The 25510-nt window shown below is 40.4% G+C and overlaps 1 protein-coding gene across 1 annotated transcript in view; it reads left to right on the forward strand.

Moving 5' to 3' along the window:
- The window catches only part of LOC306877294 (syntaxin-binding protein 5-like), a 195452-nt gene that overhangs the window by 152949 nt on the left and 16993 nt on the right, over positions 1-25510 (forward strand). The window contains exons 19-22 of the mRNA XM_079428977.1: positions 1867-1935; positions 3128-3193; positions 9817-9921; positions 13451-13504. Coding sequence (XP_079285103.1) covers positions 1867-1935; positions 3128-3193; positions 9817-9921; positions 13451-13504 — 294 coding nt within the window. The remainder of the gene's footprint in view (positions 1-1866; positions 1936-3127; positions 3194-9816; positions 9922-13450; positions 13505-25510) is intronic.

The following is a 25510-nucleotide window of genomic DNA, read 5'->3' on the forward strand; positions in this document are numbered from 1 at the left end:
GCTGAAGATCTGTTTTCATAGAGCTTCATCAAAAGGAAGCTGCGGGGAGGCGGCCATGCTATCTCCCCACTTCAAAGTGGTCGCTCTCCCTCCTCGTGTTCAGGCAGCCGTATCTTTAGAAACCGAGGGGCTTTGAGCCGACATGGAGATGCAGAGGTGGGCAGAAAGGTCGTTTGGTGCGGTCGAAGAGTGATTTTGATCCATAGCTTATGTAAGCTCTCAAAAAAGAGAGAGAGAACATCTTAACGCTCACCCACACACTCAGGCCAGTGTGTATAAAGAGACTGTTTTCTACTCTCTCTTTCTGTTTTCCAATCCGATGACCTGAAAGGAGCAGAAGTCCCACTCAGTTTTTATTCTATCATTGATTACATTCTTTAGTCATTCTCTTTATTTATGGTGGATCGATAAAAATGTCTGAGACCACTGGTCAAAATGTTTCTATTTGGAGATTTTGAATGGAGTTTTTGTTGTTGTTATTATATTGTCAGCATAATCAAAATTTTGTATTTAGTGCATCCATATATTTTTTTTAAAGTACACACAGCAATTTTCCCTCATTAAAAATGTAATCGTAATTTTTATTTTAATAGTATTTTACATACTATTTTTTTTTATCTTATACTCACACAGGCTACATATATATATATATATATATATATATATATATATATATATAATAAAAAATACAGTGAAAATAGTATTTTTTTTATATATTTAAAATATAATTAATTACTGTGATGTCAATGCTGAATTATAGCTATTACTCCAGTCTTCAGTGTCACATTTCCTTTAGAAATCATTCTATTATGCTGATTTTCTGCTCAAGAAGTGTTTCAATGAAGAAAACAGTATTCTTTCAGAATTCTTTGATGAATTGAATTTTTAAGCATTTATTTCAGATAGATTTCTTTGTTCTCAATTTTGATTCAATCACTCAATCAATCAATCAATCAATCAATCAATCAATCACTGACCCCAAACCTTTTAATGGTAGTGTAAATATGTTTAAAATAATGTACTGTACAACTACATAAGTTGAAGACCCGTCAGTGGCCAGTACATTATTGGACCCTTTTGGTTCATGGCATAAATTAATCATGGCTGACTGAGAATAGGTCAAAATAGGTTTATTTGATTAGGGACAAAAGATGCAGGAAGTATTCATGTTTTATTATTTAAAAAAAATCTTTAAAATCTAAATCCAGGTTTACATACATTTTGAACTTCAGTCTGGTCTCAGACTTTTGGACCTCACAGTGCTGCAGTTTGCATTGTGTGTGCAGAGACATAATAAAACTAAAATGCTTACCTTACAATCAACAAAATGCAACATTGTGATGCAGCAACTTCCAGTGGGTCCAAAAACAGCAAAGCTCATGTGATCCGCCTGCTGACAGATGCTCACACTCAGTTTAGATAGGGTATCCATCAGTAAAATGAATCCATAATACTAATACTTATACATATAAGTCTCCACATATACACATTTAGATAGACACTGAAGAAAGAAGGCATTTATATTTATGTTAATATTAATATTTATGTTTGTTTTGTTGGTTTGTTTGTTTGTACAATTTCAGTGCCACCTTCTGTGGTGGCTGTTGATCTTGAAAGTTTTTTTCCATATGTTTAGTTCTGTTTTCTGCCTTATTTTGTTGTTTTCAGTAGAAATAAAAATACAAACGTTTAGGATTAATTTTCCTATTTTCATTCCTTCATTTTCTCCCTCAGTACATTGGGTCTTGCTCGGATTGCGGTCACATGCGTTTTGTCACTCTGAGCCTGTTTTGTTCTTCTTTTCCTCCCTCGCTCCATGTCTCCTCTCATGGGTGGTGGTGCTGGGGCATGGGGGCGCTGTTGCAGACTTTTGCATGCGTGGCCTGTCTAACCTTTATTCCGATTCAAAGAAACGGATCCGTACTTCCTACCAGAGTAAGTCATGTCTCCAGTGAAACGCCGATAGGGGCAACACAACAGCAAGGAGGCAAACCACAGACAATGGGATGTCATTTATCAAAATGTGTTATTTTGATTAAGTTTACAAAAGGTAGAATTACCATACCATATTACACTCAATGCAGCATATTTATAGCAATTCAGTTAATTGTTACAGAATATCGCATATTCTGAATTTACATACATCAAAACATCCAATTACAACCTTTGATTGTCTCCTTGCTAAGTGTTTTATTGATTTGTGCCAAAGGTTTGTGTAATGAACCAATCACACATGACCACGTTCTCACACTTTATAAAAAGGAAAACTAACAAAAAAAAGACATGACTTTTCCATTTAAACAAAAAATAGAACTTTTTTGTGTGAGGAGGGGGTTAATATAAAAATACCAAATTCAGTCAACATTGCTAAAAAAACCAGAAGCTTTTCAGAAAAAAAAAAAAAAATCATTGTACAGTAAGTGATTTGTGAATTTATTTTATATACAGTAGAACTTTTTTTTTTTTTTTTTATCTGAAATGTGTCTGATAATCATGATGGTCCAAAAATGCAATATCTTATTTATTTTTTTTAAAGAAAAAAAACATACTCTGTCAAAATAATTAATCTCATTTGTGAAAATGAGGCTTTCACTGCATTCATGTATATGACCATAATAATAAAGTTGTCTTGTGATTATTTAATAATAAGATTAGATAAGCATGTACTTTGCAGATAAAATTTAGTTTACACACACTTTCAAAATGATGATATTTCTGCAGTGCAGGCCTTATCATGTTTTTACCGTCGTGCCTTGAGTAACATTGATGCAATTTTTCTCTATCCTGCATGCACACACATGCATGGAATTATTGTTGGTGTTGGTGCACATGTTTGATTCTGGAGTTAATATACCCTGCAGTGGTTGAACAGCTCATATTCACAACAGACAAAATAATCACGTCATGGCTATAAATGTACCATATATGCCTAGTTAAAAGTTTAAAAACTCTGTTATTAAGATGTCTATACATCTTCCTTGCATTGCTCCAGGATCATGATAGTGTCTCAGACCACATTGTTTGTCATGGTGATTTGATGCATGCAAATGTGTTTGGTGGTCACGGAACCCGGTGATTATTATCATCTTCTTCCTCTTACTGTGACTTCCATGTTCCTACATGGCAGGCCTTACGGAGCTTTCTGATAATCAGGTATCTTTGGATCTAGAGAGAAGCAAGTCACCCACCTCAGGTAACCATACCCACACATGACCGCACACATCTATGATAATCTCACGACCTCTGATAATCAAGAATATGTCTATACATCTATCTTTGATAGCCACACCCATGATTGGCCACACCCACCTCTCACACCTAATTCTGCCTTTGATAGCCACATCCATTATTGGTCACAGTTACTTAATATAGCCACACCCACTAATGACCACACCCACATCAAATATCCATATAACCTATCATAATCACACCTAGGGTGTTTCAATTTGCATACTTATTCTATGCCTTTTTGTAGTATACAATTCTCATTGCCTCACCACCTCTGATAATCACACTTACTTACACTTTTTACAGGCACACCCACGATTGGTCACACACTTAATATAGCCAAACCCACTCATGACCACACCCACCTCAAATCGCCATATCATCTTTGATAATCACAACTACTCCTAGTTCTGATGGCCAAACCCATGTTTAGCCACGCCTATAATAACCCCAATATAACCACACCCATCTCTAAATAGCCACACCCCAAAGGAAACAGTAGCTACGTTTCCATTACCATTCAAATTGCGCAAATTGAAACTGCAAATTGAAAATGTGCCTAATGGAAACATGTCAATTTCACGAAAACTTTCATATATATTGCAAAAAAAAATAAAAATGCTCACATGAGGTGGTTTTTCAGGCAAATCTAAAAGGGAATATATCTCAAAACTGCAATGGAATCAGTTTTTTTTTTTTTTTTTTTTTGCATTTATACCGGCCACGCCACGGCATGTTTCATAAGCGGCTCTCCATGCTGCTTTGATTAAAAATAATGGCTAGAGCAGTGGCTGTGATATACACTATCCTTCCAACATCGGTCGTTATGACTTTTCGCAAGTGGAAAAAAATTATGTTTTAGTCACAAAACATCGGTTAATGGAAACGTTGTCAATTCGCAAGGTTTTTTTTATTAACAATGATAAAATATTGCAAAAGTTTTGCACATATCTGTAATGGAAACGCACCTAATGATAGGGGAGTGTTAAAAAAAACAGTTTGATAACAATCCAAATTCCACTTGTGGTGCAAGTGTCACACATTTCAGCTTTAACAACAAAAACGTTAAAATAGTGACACTCAAAAAAACCTTCAAAGCTTCATTAGACCAACAGTTTTCATCTTTTTCTTTCCTGTCCTCTTTTCAGTTTCCCCACAGCACAGGTCTTCAGTCCCCGGAGGCTTTTTCCTCTGCTCTCCCTTACTTCCAATGTCTTTGTTTCTTCTTACTTCTTTAAAGCCATCATTACCTGTGTAGAATTTTTATGAGGATATGATAATGTTTACAGAGGTTTACTCAATGTTTGCATTGCCTCAGTGGGATGAACATGATGGCAACAGCAGTGCTTGTCCTTAAGGATGTAAATAGAGCTCTTAATTTAGAAGAATTATTTCAGTAAAGCTTTGATTTCTCAGTGGAAGAAATATTGCATTGTGTCTTTTTTAAGTTATTGTTGTTTGAAATATCAGAGGCACATTTTGTGTGGTGTCTCAAGAATACAAAATTTGCTGTCGGTTTTTCTCTCTCTCACTTTACTCTCATGTCTCAGTGCAGTTGAAGCCTCTGCTTGTTTTCCCAGTTCCCAGCTCAGCAGGCAGCCTGAAAGATGGAAGTCGCTTGGGAAGGCGAGCTGAGCTGTAGCCTGACATTAGTAGTTTGAGAGGAAGAAAGGAGACATGAGATTTATTTCTGAAATGTGGCTGTGTATCAAGCAATTGAAGGAATAATTCACCAAAAAGTGAAAATTAGCAAACCTATATAAATGTATTTCTTCTGTGGAATACAGAATAGTTGATGCATTGAAGAATGCTCGTTTTCATGCAACAGTGACAAAATTGTCAATTCTGGGTGAACAGTTCCCTTAAGATCTCATGCCTGTAGCGAAGCGCAGGAGTCACATGTGTGTGACTTTCTCTAGAATGTTCTGTGGTAAAGAGCTGGCTGTCAGAACAGTATCCTTTGTGTGTTTTCTTCTGTGGGATTTGTTGCGTTGGCTTCAGGCTGCTGAGTAATTCAGATGTGTTTTTGTGGAAGCAGCTATTATGACAGGAGTCGGGAAATGGCCTTCTACGATTGGCTGGGGAATTCAGCCAAAAATTGGACTGAGATTCTGGGCATTAGCCACTGAAGCATAAAAAGAGAGTTTGAAGGACTATAGAGAAAATATAAATAATGATGAGGAAAAAAAATACTAATGCATTTTTTGTTTGTGTTTACTGTATGTATTTCATTGCACTCATGTTTGGTGACTTAAAAAAAAAAAAAAACACTAGTTGGTTGTATAGAAATGTCATACGGTACATGCATCACTTTTCCCTCACTACATCTCAAATAATGTAATTAATAGCATTCTGCCTTGATGGTAAAGCATTTTAAATGTTTTTGGAATAAAATGGCAAACTTCTTTTAAAGCTATTGTCGTTTTAAGTATCCTACAATTAAATTATATTTTCATTTTTTTAACATAACCTGGCACAATGACAGCTGATTGGAAATTATGCACAATAATGTAAAAAATAAAATAAAACATAATATATATATATATATATATATATATATATATATATATATATATATAACCTTTATTTTTTTATTAATATTATTATTTTTATTTATTTATTTATTTTTTACGGTGGGCTGTTGTGGTGGAATTATTCCATTAAGGTACTGTCATAATTTTACACAGATTCAAACAATATTTAATTTATTATTATTTAACCCTCTAAGCGCCAAAGTCGCAAAATTGCGACAAGACGTCATACTTCATGAAATGGGCTGTAGTTCCTAATCTGGTCTAATGGCTCATTTGTATTCCCTTCCACTAGATGGCAGACATGTAGTACTTCGATTCTAGATCAAAATTGTTCGAGGAAATAGCAGAGTAAGTGAGCTATCGTGTCATTGATGCTGAAGCAATTCAGTTCATAGCGTCTGAGTAAATTGTGAGATTTGTGAGAGAAAATCGCCAAACGGCTAATAAAAAGTTGTACTGTGAGGATGTGTTGCAAATGGCATTCGCCGATTCTGACTCTGAAGGGGAATATTTGCCTTTTGGAAATGACGATCGGCCGTCTAATGATCGCGCTTCTCCCGGTACATCTTTTCCGCGCAATGGTGCCGATGCGCAAGGCGCGATCGTTCACAAAGCACAAACAAGTGATCATTTCAACACTTTGCCCAACGGGGATGGGGGTGGCAGGGGTGGACGTGGTCTTAGTGTCCATAGGAGAGCTGTTGCTCTCTGATGATCGGCCAGATTGCGCTGTTTGTTCTGATCGCGCGCGCTCCAAGGGCCGCCAGCAGACAGTACAGGTGCAGTCAGTTTGGGGCAGGTCTGTGCGCTGTGCCATGCAATGAGAGGTACCATACTCTCAAGAACTATAAACTGTCACATAGATACCTGATTGGGCAGATAGCTGGTCAACTGATCAAAAAATAGGCACATGTATTTTACTATGGCACAGTAATATAGTAATAATTTACTACTTTCTCCTGTTTTACTGTTGATTTCCTCTTTTCCTGATCATTTGGAATGAGGATAAAAAGACAAAAAAAACAACAACAACATGCAACAACATCCATTCAATATCTTTTATTTCCTGAATATTACTGATGAACTGATCAAAAAGTAGGCTACTGTTCACATGCGTTTTACTACTATATAGTAGGCCTATAGTAATATAGTAATAATTTAGTACTTTCTCCTGTTTTATTGTTGGTTTCCTCTTTTCGGATTATTTGGAATGAGGAGAAAAAACAACCAAAAAAAAACAAACAAAAACAAAATCAAACATCAATATCTACTATTTCCTAAATATTATGAAATTCAAGAGGGCCGCCCCTGATGACGTCATAATATGCAAATTAGATGAGTATATTTACACCCCACATAAACTTTCGGTCATGCCCAACATTTTTCTAATTTACAGTAGATCTCTATCTTTAAGCCATTTCAAGCCACAAGCTTTTGAAATCTTGATGTCAAAATCCAGCATTTTTTCCAAGAAACCCTGGTGCCTAAAACTTTTAAATTGGATCATAATTTAAAACAAATAATAAAAAATACTGGACATAAAACTGCCCATCGTTGAAGAAGCAGGCAGGGATCAGGAATCCAGGTCCTCTATTACCTTTGTGCCTTACCACAGATGAAAGGATGTTATTTGCATATCATATGTTTGTTGTGCTACATTCACAGGAGAAAAGTTTAACCTGGAGATGATGGAAATTGGCTGCATCAAATAAATGTTTGATGGCACTGTTGTTATTTGACCTTTTTTATTTGTTAATACTTCTATCTCAGCTTTTAGATGTGTGCTTTTGAAAGTAGCATTAAGCCAGAATAGATGAATAATGAATGGACTCAATGTTGCGCAGGTGTTTCTGATGCTCTTTTCATGCGTTTGCTCAGGGGTACAAATCCTTTACCATTAAAAACACTTCCTGTGCTAACATCACCTCAGTTGACATACAATTACACTCTGGTTTAGCTGCTAATGTATTACTTGATCTGAAAAAGGTTGATTTTAACATCATCATCTCATCTTATTTCTTGGCACTTATTCATACAGTATCATCTCTGACCTCAAGCACACCTCCTCTCTGATTTTCGGTCTGCCCTGCTCTGCATCAAGTCCAGTAATTGGGCTACACTCCACTTTGAAGTTCTCATAAGTGTTATCTCTCTCTGTCTAGTCGATGTTGTTGTTTTTGCGGATGTTGTTTTTGTCAGCAGGGTGAGGTGGGTTGCTGAGACCCTGTTGATTGTGGCACATTGTCAGGTGGTTAATAAGCTGAAATGTCAGCCATGGACTGTGACCAGCAAAGATATTTTTAGAAAAAAAATTATTCTGGAATGAAAGGGAAAAATGGGAGCAAAAGAAAAGGGATGTGAAAGGACAGAAAGCGGTAATTTGTTTTCCATTTGTCTAATGAGCTTATTGTAATTGTCTAACCTGCAGAGATGAGTGTGCATTAAACCCTTTCTACAGCACAAAAGCTTTATTTAATGTCATATCGTCATGAAATATTCATAACATTTCCTCCTGATAAAATATTACATTTATGTTTTAAGCCTGTTATTACAGTATTCTGGAATTTGGTAGTCTGTTTCCAGCTCTTTATTAGCTGGTCTAATTTGGTCATTTAGGTGGTTAAGTTGTTTTTCAAAGTCCAGCTGGAAGTTAGATATATGTTCCAAACCACAGCTACTACACTGATATTTTTATTTTTTTTATAAATGTTTTACTACCTGTATTTAGAATTTTGCACTTCATTGCATTGTGTCAGTAAATGGAATCAATGAATAATGTCCTGGCAGAAAATTACCTGTACATTTTCTGTATTTTTAATTTTTTTTATTTATTTTATTATTTTAGTTCATTTTTTACAGTGTAACTTCAGCTTGATTGCTGCAGTAGATAAATGGCACAGAAATTACATTTGGGGAAATAATGTTACTAATGTTTTAAATATAAAGTAAAAACCAAAGTGAAACAAATATACAGAATTCCAAAATGCAGGGTTATTAATGTTTTTTAAAAAAGTATCTTAAGCTCACCAAGACTTATTTAATCAAACATTAAAACATTCATTTATTTTTCGGATTCTTTGATAGACAGAAAATTTGATCAATTTAATACACCATTGTTGAGTAAAATAATTGATTTCTTGCCATAATAATAATAATAATAAATTACCTTCTGTGACATTTATATTTAGCCTATTTTAGACTGGAAAGAGCACTTAATTCACTTTTCATTAAAAATGAATAATAATCCTGCTTTTAGATACCCGCATTTTTTAGAAACCAGCTGTGCTGTCACCTTTTACTTTGATCTGTTATGGGAAGTCGTGGCCTAATGGTTAGAGAGTCGGACTTGTAATCCAAAGGTTGCAGGTTCGAGTCTCAGGCTGGCAGGGATTGTAGGTGGGGGGGAGTGAATGTCCAGCGCTCTCTCCACCGTCAATACCACGACTGAGGTGCCCTTGAGCAAGGCACCGAACCCCCAACTGCTCCCCGGGCGCCGCAGCATAAATGGCTGCCCACTGCTCCGGGTGTGTGTTGTGTGCACGTTGGATGGGTCGACTGACAAACTGTTGCAGATATTTTTCCCCCCATGAAGTAAACAGGATCTGTGCTTTCTGCCTGACCAAGATGAGTACATAATGAATTCATTTCAAAATTTGTTCATGTCTAAAACACCACTACGTCAACAGATGTGAAGCTCCGGTGTTGCAGAGGTGTTTCATTTGTGGTGGAATCCACATGTTGGTGTAGAACTCTAATCCAACTTTTGAGAAAATATTTTCTGAAATATCAAATGCTTTTGGCATTAACATTTTGAAAGAAGAAAGAGAAATAAATTCACATATTTACATATTGACATAAAAAGACCAGATTTAGCCTCGTGAGGATCCATAAAGTGTTTGAGTTAGACAATAACAGATTATTTTAAGATTCCTTGTGTGTGGTTTTCTCTTCTTTTAGCGTCCTGTTATGAATCCCGTTGACCTATAACAAGCTGTTTGGCTGCATGTGGTTGAGCCTGGTATGTGACAATGACTGTGTGATTTCTGATTTCCAGCACCCTACACCCCTTCCCTCCATAATGACCCTCGAGGCACAGGGGAACCTGTGTCCAACCTCCGGTCCTGCCACTACAGTCCTGTCTTTTACCTGTTTGACAATGGTAAGAATGTGTCCAGCCCCTTAAAAACACCCACACACAGCAAGCCCGCGGCTCATGTGCTTCTCCGTGAAAATCTACGTGTGTGTGGGTGTTTGTTTGGGGGTTGCATGCTGCAGTAGAAATAGCCTCACGCTCGTAGTGCCCTGTGCTACGCTCTGTGCTGCTGAGGTGTAGGTGTAGGTGTGTGTGAGTGCGTATGCGAGTATGTGTAAGTGTGCTTCACGTTTGGCTATTGTAGGCATGTGTGTGATCGAGGCATGGTAGTAGGTAGTATGTATTGTGTGTGTTGATGAGAGGGGTGATATATTGTGACTGTAGCCCAGACAGAGCATTGATCGTTGAGGTCCAGTAGGGTCAGATGACACTTTTTTTACATGTAAATAAAGTCTGTTTTCATTTTTGTCATATGTAGTTTCCATTGGCTGGCTTTACACATTATTATTTTTTGATGTTACTGAATTTCAAAATTCAATTCAAATTCAAAATTTTGTTTGCTCTTTAGAATGAGCAGTAGTCCTCTCTTTTCATTACTTTTAGCAAAAGTAATGTATTTTGCATAATATTTAAGTTAATACTTGTTCAAAACAATCACTTCAGCAAAGTTTGTACCATTTTCTGTGCATTTCAATAAATAAAATAATTTAAATTACGTTTAACATACATGCATTCATTTTAAAAGTACAAAATATAAAACACAATTTCTTTTTTTTTCACTTTTGTTCATGTTTTAATGCTTCTTAATAAATTATACTAATCAGTAGAATCTAATCTCAAAATGCAAAACTCAATTTTCACGTCAGATTTTTCACGTCAATTATTGTACCTTTGGCCCCAACAATAGGGGAGCTTTTTCACACACACACAATCACACACACACAACATCAAATAAAACAAAACATACTTTTATATTCAGTTATTGAAAAACTGTAAAACTGTTTAAAAAAACACGTTGCTACAAATCAGCCAAATTTCTGCATGCAGAGTGAGATGCGGATGTTTAAGAAAATCTAATTAAATGCACCTTCAGCCCCATTGTACCCTACTATTTCAAATTTGCTTGAGTATGATTAATAAAATCACTTTTAATATGTAGCTTTTGTTTGCAAGATCTCACTGGGCTCATATTGTGCAGTATGACAAACAAAATCTGTAAAAGAAAAAAAAAAAACTTTAGTTAGACCCCAACAGGCTCTCAAGGGTTTTTCTTTGGCCCTCAGTAGCTCCGCCATCCGTACTTGTACAGTATGTGTGTTATTGAGTACATGTTTGTTTTGAAGACATTTATAATATCTTAAAATTGAATTAATTCATTGGGTAACTTATTTTACTAATGACTAGTGCTCTAGTTATTCTGTACATTGATAAAGTTTAGGTTTTGTTAAAACTTCTCATGAAAGGTATAGCAAATACCTACAATTTTAAACTTATAGTTAGTTGGGTAGATGCAACTAATGCTAATGGATTTATATAACTACACAAATGTGCCAGACTGCAAAGCTTTGTCTCCGAGAGCATGGCAGAGAGAATGGCTGCAAGCATGAGAATTATATGCTAATAATGCTTTTGTTCACTTTTGAAAATGTGCTGCATGTGCCTCAAGTGTTGGCTCACTTTAAAAAATAAAAATAAAAACAGGGTCACTACAAAGGTCACCAAATTGGTGTTGTTAAGTAGTGACGTATTCTTTTGCCAGACAGAAGTAAATGAATGCATTTTTGATGAACTTACAAGAGTGGAAAATGCTGAAGATTTGACATTTTATTTCAGCAAAAACAACACTGTGGCTCAGAAATGCTAATGCATGCTTCTGAGAATGAAATTGCTCTGAATCTTTACTCCTGAAGTATATCCGCCTCTGCGAATTAACGGAAGATGACGTGAGCTGAAAGCAAAGGAGTCGGTAATTCATGCAAATTGCAGTGCAGGATAGCAGAAGACATTTTTTGAGATGATTCCAAAAACAATCCCAAATTACCATTCATCCGAGTCAGGCTCAGAGAGGAGTCAACGGGATTGAAGCAGCTAAACGACTCCTGAAATTGTGCCCATGGAAAAAACAATAATACAGGGTGGCCACTTGAGTTCTGACATTGAAATCAGCGGATGCCAGCTGTTATGTTTGCCATTGTAGCTGTGCCACTGGATAACAGTAACAAAAGATGTCCAACATGGGTTTATTCAGACAGACTCTACACACTAAACACACACAGAGAGAATATAGTTTGAAAATGGCTTTAATGGTCTGCTCAACGTGTAGGTAGCCCACACTTCCTGTGGATCTCTCTTTCATGTTTAAACACCTGCACATGTGTGCACAGACTGATTTTATCAGTGTAGAGAGTAATGGGAATAATCCACATCTAAGGCACAGGTTATTGATCCCAGAATGTTAATTACTGCCATTTTCAGGAGCAATTTACGCTTTGTCTTACGCGCAAATCTCATCCAACTCCACATACCATGGAAGAAGAGATGGAGAGAGAGGATGATACATCTCCATCCATTGGTTTGGTTTCCCTTCCAGTTAGCAGGGGTCAGTTAATGTCACAAGTACACCATTTGGTGTACTTCTAATGGAAAGTTTTCGCTAGATATTATAGACCTCTTTGGTCAACATAAGAAAACAAATTGCATTCATCAAACCCTTTCGTGGAATCCATAAGTGGAAAAGCGTTAGCACCCTGTGAAAATGACATTTTAAAATCACACCCTACTTTAAAATCATTTAATCGAAATGATGCTTAGGATGAGAGTGTCATCTTGGGAAGTATTCTGCTCATTGTGTTTTAGTGTTCTGGAGTACATCATATAAATAGAGACTTTGAGAGATGTTCTTTGGGATAACATGCCTGGTCATTAAATTTATTTGCCTGCATAGCATTGGAAACTCATGTTGAATTATTATTTTGGATCCACTCATACATATTTTTAAAAATGTTCTTTTAAATCCCATTTCAGCAGTAATCCTGCCATATTAGACATTAAGCTCAGTATATACACTCTAACCTTTGCAGTGCAAAATGCTTGCAAAATGTTGACCTCACTTTGTTTATCTGATTACATTTTAATTTGAACCTCTGTGTTTATGTTTTACTAATCGTGTATGTATGCACACGTGATTGGTTTCTGTGCGGTTTTTGTGGTTTCTGTTTAATACAGTACAAAAGATCCAGTCTGTATATTTTGCAGTTATTTTGATTGATCCATGCATTTTTTTTTTTACTATCAACATGGAAGGAAATGGAAATTTAAAAAATGGATTTTGAGTTTGATGCGTTCTGCATGCTTGTGTTTGCTTGTTTAAAAACAGACAAATCCGTTTATCTGGTGGCAGTATGCGATCAGGCATGACTGTCGAATGAAATATTACATGTCAGTGTGTACACCTGCATGTGTTACACTAAATGATTTTCTTTCTTTGTTTTTTTTTTTTGTTTTATTAATTTCATTTGAGCTGATCTTTATTTGGCCTTTTTGTTTTGTTTTCTTAACTGGATTAATTGCCCCTTTCTGTTCTATTTTGTTTCAGTCAAGGGACCAGGCAGAAAGTTAAGTCTACCCACAGATCTTAAGACTGATCTTGGTACGGTAGGCCGAAAGCGAGCAGACCTTTTTCTTTATTCTTGCCTTCGATGCATCAACTTTCTCTGTTGCCATCCTGTTGAGAATGACATGATGAAGCCCCTTGTCTTTTACAGTTCATATTTAATGCATTTTTATTCTTTCACTTTCTTCTCATTTGAATTCATGACGTGGCGCTAAATTTCCCTCCTCAAATCTCTGCGTGTGGCCTTTTTTATTTTTTATTATGCTTCTCACTGTACATTTTGCAAGTGTTTACAAAGGTGGTTTTTACAACATACTCATTCTTAAGTTAAGAAAGGTATCACTCTGGAATCTTGCTCTTTCGCGACTGATTCATCCTTTACATCTTAAAGGCCTTGCTCCATCGTAATTGGGTCATTCTATACCTCAGAACATGCTCTAACCCTATTGGACCATTCTCTAACTCTATGAAAAGCCTGCTCATTTGTGATTGGACCATCTTCTACCTCTGAACGACATGCACTAATATAATGAGATCATTCTCTGCAAGTGAGCTTGCCTCATTGTGACTTGGATCATTCTTCAGCCTTGTACAGAAATACTCCAAATTGTCTCACTCTGTCTCTTTCGCTGAATATCTTTCCTTGTTCTCTTTTCCTTTTTATTTCCTCTTGTCTGGCTTTTTGTTTCATGCTCGGCTGTGACTAACACACCTCTCGCTGAGTGCTGAATAATTTCCTCTCCAATTTCTTGTGCCAAACTTGACCTAATGTGTAATAATGAAAGTGTTCCTTCAACAGGTCAAGCTGTGCAGCATTACAAAGGAAAATAGACCATCTGTGCCATGAGTGATTATACTTGTTTCTAATCCTTGAAGGTTTCGATTTGTGCTTGGAAAAATATTAGAATTTAGAAAGCGAGTATTGGGTCATTTTGTAATATGAAAATATCTTGAAGGTTTAAGTCATGAAAACCTAAAAAGGACATAAAAATATCAATACTTATTAGAAAGCCAATTTATGAGTGTTTTGTGAGTGTAATGTATGTGTGTGTGGCTGAAACAGAGAGTTCTCTTTAGTTTTGTGCTCAGAACTGTCTCCCCTTGAATGCACCGGGTCTTTTGCAATATTTTCTACTATCCTAAACCTTCAGTTTGGATCTTTTCATGAACCTGGGCTCATTTAGAAACTCTGTCCCTGGTCCAGGCCAGGGAAAACAGAGGTAAAGACATCTGCAGACTGGGTTCCATTTTTTTGGGCTTCCTCATCCTGACTCTCTGAGATGATGTTCTCTGACTTTCATGACAATCATCTGAAGATGCTGTGTTCCTGCTCAGTTACCATATTAAATTGGATTTTAGTTAGTGTCATGAGAGTTATTGTAAAAAAAAACTATATATATATAACTATATTTTTTGCAAAAATAAAACATAGAGAGAAAATTCATAACTTTCAGATTGGTGCGATTTTTTAAATGTTTTTAATTTTTTTTTTAATTTTTAAAAAAAAAAAAATTAAAGAAAAAATGCTCACCAACGGTGCATTTATTTGATTTAAAAATACAGTGTGAAACAGGAATATTGTTGGAATATTATTACCATTTAAATTAAATGTTTTCAAATTTAATGTATTCCTGTGATAGCAAAGCTGTATTTTCTGCAGCCAATATTCCAGTCTTGAGTGTCACACGATCAATGTGCTGATTTTAGTGCTCAAGAATCTTTTCTTATTATTATCATTGTTGATATCAGATGTGCTGCTTAATTATTTTGGTGGAAACCATAAAATATTTTATATATAAAATATTACTGACCCCAAACTTTCTAGCGTATAACATACACTGTCCAGTTCCTTGCTAGGCTACCTGCTATAGCTCAGCAATCTCCCCACTGGAAGGGTGTCAGGACAAGGACGGCAGATACAACTCGAATCTCTTTCGTTCTCTTTTATTGTGCACACATTACAATAATCTCCCACGTTGATTTGTTTTGTTAGTCAGAATTGTTCGATCAATTAGATCAGCGGTATCAGCTAGATCAGTTTATAAACTGGCAAGTCATCCCCGCCCTGACCATCAACTCAAACCGAAACCTAAACGTAATACGCTAGCACACTGTATCCAACTAAGTATATACAGACACACAGAATAGTGATTAGGAATAATAATAAACATTCCTGTAACCTAGCAAGATTACATCATACATAAAATATAACCTAAATTTTGTCTGCTTTTAGAATAAGGCGATAAATCTACACAATTACCCCCCAGAACATTTTAATAACTCCCACTTCTTATTATACATATAACAATATTTACCTACTGGAAAGTTCTACACCTCCCACTTAGTCTACTGATTCTAGAATCCAAGTAGGCTACCATAACTCAACGGTTAAACTTCTAAATAGGAAATCCTCCTTGTGACCATGCAAACATACATGCATAGATATGAACGTTCTGTGTCATAATATGAGAAAGTATTTCTTCGAGGTCCATCACCAACATACATTGTCCTCGATAGCATTTTGACCTCTTCCACCAAAGCACACCACCAGCCTCCAGGAGGAGGTAGTGGTGAGGGTCTTGATCCTTTACCGAAACGCACCATGGTGGGGATACTTTACTATCCTTTACCAACCGAAACACACCATGGTGGGGATCCTTTACTGTTCCTCCACCGGAAGCAGAACCACCAACCTCCTAACATCCCTGTGGAGGATGGTGTAGGGATAGTTCTCCATACTTCGGTTCCTCTTGGGCTGCCCATCGAAAACTGGACAACTTCGACATGCTTTCACCCTCACATCTCGTACTATGCCTTTCACATCAGGACATGCCTCGACGACTCGACCCAGCTTGAACTGGCCTCTCAGTGCGTTCTGGTCAGCTAACCAGACTAGGTCCCCTGCCGCAACGTTTCTAGTAGGCGTGTGCCACTTCTGGCGGATATATAGGCCTGGACCTGCCAGCTGGCTCCATCGCTCCCAGAACTTGTCAACCTCAATCTGGATTGCTCTTAGACGCACGGTTGGGTAAGTTGGGTACTCAAACCCTCGAGAGTCCCCACTGGGTCCTGCGCGGCCGAGTAGAAGAGAGTTGGGAGTAACGACTTCCACGGTTTCATCTTGTACCTGGGCTCTGGCACCGATTGGTCTCTCATTTGACAAGTTAGCAGCAAGATACAGAAGAGTCTGGAACTCCAGTGCTGTCAGGTTTTCTTCTTTGCCAACACTGATTAATGCTCTCTTGAGTACGCGGACTGCTGCCTCAGCCGCCCCATTTCGGTGGGGGGAGTCTGCCGGGTGAAATACCCACATCCAGTCGGTTCCTCCAGCTACCGCCTTCTCCTGGACTTGACCCTTGTCAATGCTACTTAGAAACTCATAAAGCTCCCGTAATACTGGCCTGGCGCCCACAAAGTTGGTCCCTTGATCCGACCAGAGCTTCTTTGGGTGACCCCTGAGAGCCGTGAAACGTTGGTATGTTTTAAGGAATTCTTCCGTCGATAGATCTTCCACAATGTCAGCATGTATTGCTCTCGAAGCCATACAACTGAACACCACACCCCATATTTTCATCTTTGCTCTACGTCTTATAGCATCTTTAACAACATAGGGGCCAAAAAGGTCCAGTGATGTAAACTCGAACGGCGCAGCTGGTTCAGTTCGTTCGAGGGGAAGTTCACTCATCACCTGCTTGCACATCCTTGCTTTGGTCTTTCGACAGAACATACAAGAGTCAATGACATTTCTGGCAACCCTTGGTCTCAGCACTACCCATGCTTTAGATCTCACACGGAGGAGAGTGCCAGTAACACCTTCGTGGTTAGCTTCATGGGCTTCTCGCGTAAGAAGGGTGCTGATCCACGCATTGTAAGGGATCAGAGGCACACCGGTCCCTCCTTGCATAATGGTCTGGACTCTACCATGGCATATTAAGAGCCCTGTTGTCACATCTTTGCTGACAACGAGTCTGTTCAATGTCGTCACAGGAAACTTAACTTCCTTCTGGGCGGCTAGGCACAGGTCTTGGAATGCAGTCTTGCGTTCCTTTACTGTCAATACTGCCTCCCACTTTTCTTGTATAGGGATCTTACCTACACATGACAACCATTTCTTTACAGCTCTGCGAATATAACCGACTACTCCACAAAGTTTAGCTAGAGAGCTGTATCCACCTGGTCTATGAGCGTGGCTCCCCATAGTGTCTCAGATTCCTTGGTCACAGATGAGGTCAATCTCGTCCCATTTTCTGAGGACGCTGGAGTCCTGCTAACTCCTCCTGTGACTATGGGATCTTCACCATCAGGACTATCAGGGTTTACCAACTCCTTGGCTTGAGCTCTGGTAAGGACTGCTGAAAAAGCCTTTCTCTGGAGTCTACTCACTACCTCCCTAGCATCAGCTGCTACTTCTGAAGCGGACTTTATGGGCCAATCCTCGACTGGACTAGACAGAAACTTGTGACCTTTCTGCCACACAGAGTTCTTACCCAGCAGTTCGGGAGAGCACCCCCTCGTGACCAGATCAGCGACGTTGACCTCACCTGGTATCCACCACCAGTCAGTAACGGGACCAGCCTTCTGAATCGCTCCGACTCGGTTCGCAAAGAATGTCTGGAATCCGTAGCTCTCCTTTTGGATGGCTCTCAACACCGTCTGACTGTCGATGAAGTGGAACCACTTCTCTACGTCCAATCGCCCATGCTTCAATACGTATCCCTTCAGCCGAGTAGCAAAAACAGCCCCACATAACTCCGCTTTGACTGCGTCACCTTTCTGGTTGAGTGGGGTTAATTTGGCCTTCGACTCTACCAGCCGACTGACCACACCATCTGACGTCTCCCATCGCAAATACAGTATGGCGCCGTAGGACTCACAGCTCCCGTCAGAAAACGTAATTCCCCAGGGTTTATCCCTCCTGTCAGAGGGTGTGAGGCTTCTGCGAAACGTGATCTTACTTAGACGAGCGTACTCCTTGAACAGCTCAATCGCCTTTCTCCTGAGCTCGTCAGACAGAGGTTCATCCCAGGTGTCTTTAGTCAGCTTACCAGCTTCTTGGAAGGCTCTTCTAACAAGGATCACTCCTTTCTGTTTCACAGGTGTTACCAAACCGATCGGGTCATACAACCCAGCAATCTGACTCAGTAGAACACGACGTGTCAGTGGGTTTGGTGTCTTTACTTCCACTTCTCCTTCTGTGAGGTCAGCCTCAGTTCTCATCTTCTTCTTTCTTCTGGAGAAGTTGATGGAGACCATCACAAAGAGTTTGTCCTCCTGCACGAGGTAACCAACCCCCAGGGCTTTGTTATCTTCCTCCCTTAGCTGGTTGGGCAACGTCAAAGTCACAGGCTTAGACTCTATCCCGTCCCGCTTTCCACTTTGGCCGGACCGGACCCAAGGCTTGAGGTAAAAGCCTCCTGCTTTTAGTATATACTCCACTCCTGCTAGAATCCCACTCAGACTGTGTAGATCATTGTGGGATGTGAGGAGGTCATCGACGTAGGAGTCCTCTTTGATGACTCTTCTTTCCTCTTCCATATCAGAGAACTGGGGCAACATTGCTGTCTCTCGCATGGCAACTTGGGCAATGCACCCAGCCGGTTTGTCCCCCATGTTCACTCTCACGACCGCATAATCCTCAATTTCATCCTCTGGTGAGTCCCTCCACAGGAATCGATGTACATGAACCTCTTGTTCTTCCAACCATATTGAATTATACATTTTGGTGATGTCTCCGATAGCCGCATGTACTCCTTCCCGAAATCTGAGGAGCACCGCCCTGATGGGATTTAGGACATCTGGGCCTTTGAGCAAAATGCTATTCATGCTCACCCCTTTGTACTCCTGGCTGCTATTCCAGACGAGGCGCACTGGCGTAGTCACTGAGTGTGGATTTGGAGCAGTTAGGTGGCTCACCCACCACACAGCACCATCCCAGCTGTCCATCACATCCTTAGTAAGCTTAACAGCCGCTCCCCTCTCTACCATCTCGTGGACTTGCTCCATGTAAGTCTTTTTCCACAGGGAGTCTTTCAGGAGCCGCTTCTCAGCCCTCAGGAATGTTGTCTCCACAGCCTTTCGGTTGTTGGGAAGAGAGGCTAGGTTTTCCGTCCAGGGGTACTTCGCATCCCAATGTGGCTGGTCACTGTGGGCATCTCCCTCTCTGTAGGTTAGACCTGCCTTTATTTTCTCTAGCTTCTCCTCAGCAAGAGTCATCTCCTTTCCCCCTGGTGTGCACTTACCACAGCGACACCCTCCACAGTTAGGGTTACAGGCAGCACCGATGCTATCCCATTTTAGCCACTCAAGGACTTCTTTATTGCATGCTGCTGTCGTTCGAACTTTCACACTGCTTTCTTGCCTTAAATGGCTTCCTGGCTTTCCCACGAAGTATTCCTCAACTTTGACGGCTACTGTCCTCATTGCGCGAGCGAAGTGCGTCTTCGACTTCCATGCGATCACCTTCACTTCTTCACAGAGGTTTGGATGCGCACCACTCACGATCTTGCCCAGAGGACCATCCCACAACACCAAGTCGCCGACCCTTTGCAACCTTTGCGGTGCTAAACGGCCTTCTCGAGTACTGATCAATAAATCGATTTTCCATGGACGGGCCAGTTCACCCGGCTTAGCTTCCGGGAAAAACTGCTCTAATCGCTTTGAGCTCACCACATGATCCACTTTGGCAATGTCGGTCATCCCATAGCAGATCATCTCATGGAGCTTCAGAGTTCCTCGTGATGTCCACACTTTGATTTTCACGAGATACCTTTTTGTCTCAACTTTCACTTTCATCGAGCCAACCCCATGCACGACAAGAATGATTGGCTCACCTGTCAGTCCGAGTCTTTCTGCAGCTTGGTGTGTAATGTAATTCGTGTCAGAAGCAAGATCGACCAAAGCTCCAAGGCTGTCTCCTCTCTTTGACGTGACAGATACAAGCATCATAAGGACCGGATGTTCTTTCAAACCACTCTGTTCTATCAGACCCTTGCCAGAATACACTGTTGACGAAGCCTTGTTAGTACAGGCTTTACGGACAACCTCCAATTGGTGAGGAGTCAGTCCCAACTCAGCGAACATAGTCTCTTGCTCCTCTGTCGGACCACAAGATTCCCTCTTTTCCTCTGCTTTGTTTTCCCTCCTAGTAGCGTCCTTCCTCGTTGATGCCTTAGGGCAGAGGAAATAGTGGTGATCCGCTGGTTTGTCGCCTTTATTACACTCTTCCCTATGACAGAGGAACCTTGAAGTGCAAATGGTATCGATTTCATGTACATCCAGGCACTTTGAACATACTTTTGCCTTTTTCACCTGAGCTTTCTTCTCTGACAGACTGGCCTTCCTGAAAGTTTTACAGCGAAACAGTTTACCTCCATGTTCTTCATCCCCACACATAGCACATGGTATCTGCTTGGAATCGCTTTTGACTTCCCTTGATGTAGTCTTAGTGAACGACTTCTTCCCTCTCCACCTGTCACCTGGTTTCTCTCGGTAGCTCGGTCTCTCAGGAGCATTAGCAGGTGATGGCTTGCTGGGCAGCAACTGCTCCAACCTCACGAGTAACGATTTTTGTTCTTCCAGGAACATCAAAAGTCTGTTGAAACGGTTTCCTGGGTGGACATTGTTAACAGGGTTTCCCACGCACATGAGCCACTCTCTTTTCATAACATCCGGGAGTTTACTCTCCAAAGACCGAATCACCAGTAGATTCTGTACAGCATCCGCGCACCCCAGGTCTGTGAGGTCCACCGCAGCTCTCTCCACTGCAAGAATCAACTCTAACGTCTCTCGTGGCTGGTGGTTCTTTACAGCAGGCCGTGATTGAAGTTCCAACACGATCTCCTCTGCCGTTTGTGCTTTGTCACCATAACAGTTTTCTAATTCCCTGAAGATATCGTCTACATCTCTGCAACGCAACAGTCTGAGTACACTTTTCACAGACTCATTTATACTATCCAGCAAGTGAAGTTTCTTGCATTCCCTCGACCCCATAGGTTCTGCTTGCGCCTGGATACTTTCCCATTCAGCTTTCCAGCGCCAATAATCTCTCCTGTCCCCAGAGAATTTAGGCAAATTTATGGGTGTGAGCCTTATTTTTGGTCTAATCCACTGAGAGCTATTATCTCCACCGGCGTATGAACCAGAGCTGCTATATGGTATACTATTACCTTGTCCCATGCTGAGATCGACGGGTAGCTCAGTATGAACACTCGGCAGTTGTGGTGTGCTGCCAAGGGTTGGAGGTAGAGCGAAACTGACACCAAGTCCACCATCAGACTGTCTGGACTGCAGGGTGGGCTGTAAAGTCTGTTGGGGTCTACAGTTGGTAGCTGACTCATATCTGCTCTGAGGTCGACCAGTGACTGTAGCACCTTGAGCAACATAAATCGGGATGTTTGCTTTACCTGTAGCCATGAATGAAGAAGAGCTTGTGACATAAACACTCCCCTGCCCATTAATGGACGGATTGACAACAGCAGACTGGTCGTTAACAGGTAGAGAATCAACAGTAAGGGTTGCTGGTTGGGTTAAGGTGATGTTATCTTCAGCTGTAAGGCTGTCGATAGCCGTTGTGATATGCTCACCGACCGCGACATCGCCTCCATCATCTTCATCCTTTACCTCCTCACCTCTGTCGCCGTCTCCATCGTCTTTTATTTCTGTACTATTCCTCTTCATGACCTCATTTTCACGTCGGTATGTCCATCCATCCATCAGTTGCTCCCTATCCTCTCTCAATGATAAAAAAATCAAATAAATTCAAAATTCAAATTCAAATTTTATTTGTCACATACATATACATACGTAGTACGACATGTAGTGAAATGTATTGTACGACTGTCCAACAAATTGTCCAACAAAATTAGAAAAACCTCAAGTTTACAAAAATACAAATAGAAAAAGTACAGTAAACATATATACAGAATAAACTAGCAATAAAATAAAATAACAAATAGATATGAGAATAAAAAATAGAATATGATTCTATATAGATTCTATAAAAAGTAAAGTGTATGTCAGTGATAAAGTGTCCGTGTGCTGTGCTGTGCAGTGCAGTAAAGTGTATAAGTGAGTAAAAGGATACTAAAGACAAAGACAAATGGCATGTAAGTCCCACTCATTTATCCTTTCGTAACCTTCTACAAATTAGTGCAGATTGTACTTGAAAAATGTGCAAAGTGGAAGTGTGGGGTGATGTGATTAGAGTGGAGAGTGGTTTAGACTCCGAATGGCCTGCGGGAAGAAGCTCCTCCTCATTCTCTCTGTGTTCGCCTTCATGGAGCGGAAGCGTCTCCCTGAACGCAGCAGAGAAAAGAGTCCATTGTTGGGATGGCTGAGGTCCTTCACTATCTTCCTGGCCCTGGTCAGGCACCGCTTGCTGTAGATGTCCTGCAGGTTAGGGAGCTCGGTGTGAATGGTACGTTCCGCTGAACGCACCACCCTCTGGAGGGCTCGTCTGTCCTGCATAGTGCAGTTCCCGAACCAGGAAGTGATGCTGCCCGTCAGGACGCTCTCGATGGTGCAGGTGTAAAAAGTCTTAAGCACCCGAGAGGGAAGTCTAAAGTCCTTTAAGCGTCTCAGATGGTACAGACGCTGCCTGGCCTTCTTCACCAGGGTGCTGGTATGACAGGACCAAGTCAAGTCCTGCGTGATGTGAACACCCAGGTATCTGAAGCTGTCCACTCTCTCCACTGGAGTCCCGCTGATCGTGATCGGCTGGTACGACCGCTCCTGCTTCGTACTGAAGTCCACTATCAGCTCCTTAGTTTTGCTGATGTTCAGGTGTAGACTATTCACCTGGCACCAACTCTCCAGGTTCTTAATCTCCTGTATGTAGGCCGTCTCGTCGTTGTCTGAGATCAGGCCCAACACAACAGTGTCATCAGCAAACTTAATGATGGTGGTGGAGTTGGAAGTGGCCACACAGTCATAAGTGTACAGTGAGTACAGCAGGGGGCTCAGAACACAACCTTGAGGGGCTCCGGTGCTTAGGGTGATGGAGGATGAGGTGTGTTTACCCATCCGTACGGCTTGCTGTCTGTCCTTCAGGAAGCTGGAGATCCATTGGCACAAGGATGTGCTGAGACCAAGGACCTCCAACTTGGAGGTGAGTGTGGAGGGAATTATGGTGTTAAACGCTGAACTGTAGTCCACAAACAGCATTTTTACATAATTCCCTTTTCTGCAGTCCAGGTGACTTGTTGTGGTGTGGAGGAGGTGTGAGATGGCATCCTCCGTGGAGCGGTTATGTCTGTATGCAAACTGTAGTGGATCCAGTGTGTCTGGTAGTGATGCAATGATGAAGTCTCTGACCAGTCTCTCAAAGCACTTCATCACCACTGATGTGAGGGCTACAGGGCGATAGTCGTTTAGGCAGGTGGGCTGCGGTTTCTTGGGGACAGGAAAGAGCATCCATCTGTCTTTTCCATGAGGCCGATAGTCTCTCCAAGTGTACACAGCCTCCGTGAGTTCACGGAGTTTCCTATCTAATTTACCACTTTCAACTCCTTGCTGTGCCCATGGCACTACTTTCTTTTCCCCGAGCACCTCAGCCCGAGCAAACGCAGACTTAAACTGTTTTACAAGATCGTCTATGTCCGGCACTGCAAACTTGGACCACAGTAACTCCATGCTCTTACTCTCAGCTTCAAAGAACCTTTTCTCACAGGCTTCCCTTCTCGCTAGGGCGTCCTGCAATTCACTGTTGTCATCAGTAGGATCTATCTGGCTCTGTGCGTCTATATATTCATTATTGACATCGAGGAGTTTGTTATAATCATCCTTCAATCTCGCTAACTCTTCTGACAACTCAACTTCACGTAAACGGTCAGCACTTACATCAAGACGGTTTATTCGTGTAGTAAAGTTTCGTTGTACATTAGAGCGCCTCCATTTTAAACTCTCTAGATCTGGATTATCATCCGCCATTTTCTTTTTCTTTTTTCTTCCAGCGAACAGAACCGCTATAATTGCTTTTTAGCAAAAGAATCGTTCAAACGAATCGACTCATCCGTAAACAACACAGACGTCTTTTCCAGATGTTACTGATGGTAACGGCGTTATTCACAAAGTCAATTTATTAGCCCCGCGGCTCCTAATCTGTTCACTCAATCTTACTCACAGTTGCGGACGTTCTTCCGCTCTTTAACGGCTCATCCGTTGTTATGGCGTCATTGCCGGCCACTTCTATCCCCAGAATCCGAGTCTCCGATCCCGGCGCTGGTCATCAACGATAGCACTCTCCTGCTCAGGGCTCGTGTCCTCTCTAGCACGGCTCCTACTGCAGTTTATAACTGTCCAGTTCCTTGCTAGGCTACCTGCTATAGCTCAGCAATCTCCCCACTGGAAGGGTGTCAGGACAAGGACGGCATACAACTCGAATCTCTTTCGTTCTCTTTTATTGTGCACACATTACAATAATCTCCCACATTGATTTGTTTTGTTAGTCAGAATTGTTTGATCAATTAGATCAGCGGTATCAGCTAGATCAGGTTATAAACTGGCAAGTCATCCCCGCCCTGACCATCAACTCAAAACGAAACCGAAACCTAAACGTAATACGCTAGCACACTGTATCCAACTAAGTATATACAGACACACAGAATAGTGATTAGGAATAATAATAAACATTCCTGTAACCTAGCAAGATTACATCATACATAAAATATAACCAAAATTTTGTCTGCTTTTAGAATAAAGCGATAAATCTACACAATTACCCCCCAGAACATTTTAATAACTCACACTTCTTATTATACATATAACAATATTTACCTACTGGAAAGTTCTACATACACTATAAAAATGTGTGCATACAAGAACATATGAACTAACAAACGTAGTCTTTAAAATGAAGTTTCTCAAACGTACTACTACAGATGGTGTTCTTAATAGTGCTTTGTTTCACCATGAGTCAGTGTCAAAGTTTTGGTTGCGAAGTCTACTGTGTGATATAAAAATGACTGAGTAGAAATCCCACTGATATGAAATGACAGGAGACAGTCGTGGATTTGGATGGCTGTGTTGGCATGAAAATGATTGATA

The sequence above is a fragment of the Barbus barbus genome (assembly GCF_936440315.1).
Source record: "Barbus barbus genome assembly, chromosome: 11".
Taxonomy (NCBI): Eukaryota; Metazoa; Chordata; class Actinopteri; order Cypriniformes; family Cyprinidae; genus Barbus; species Barbus barbus.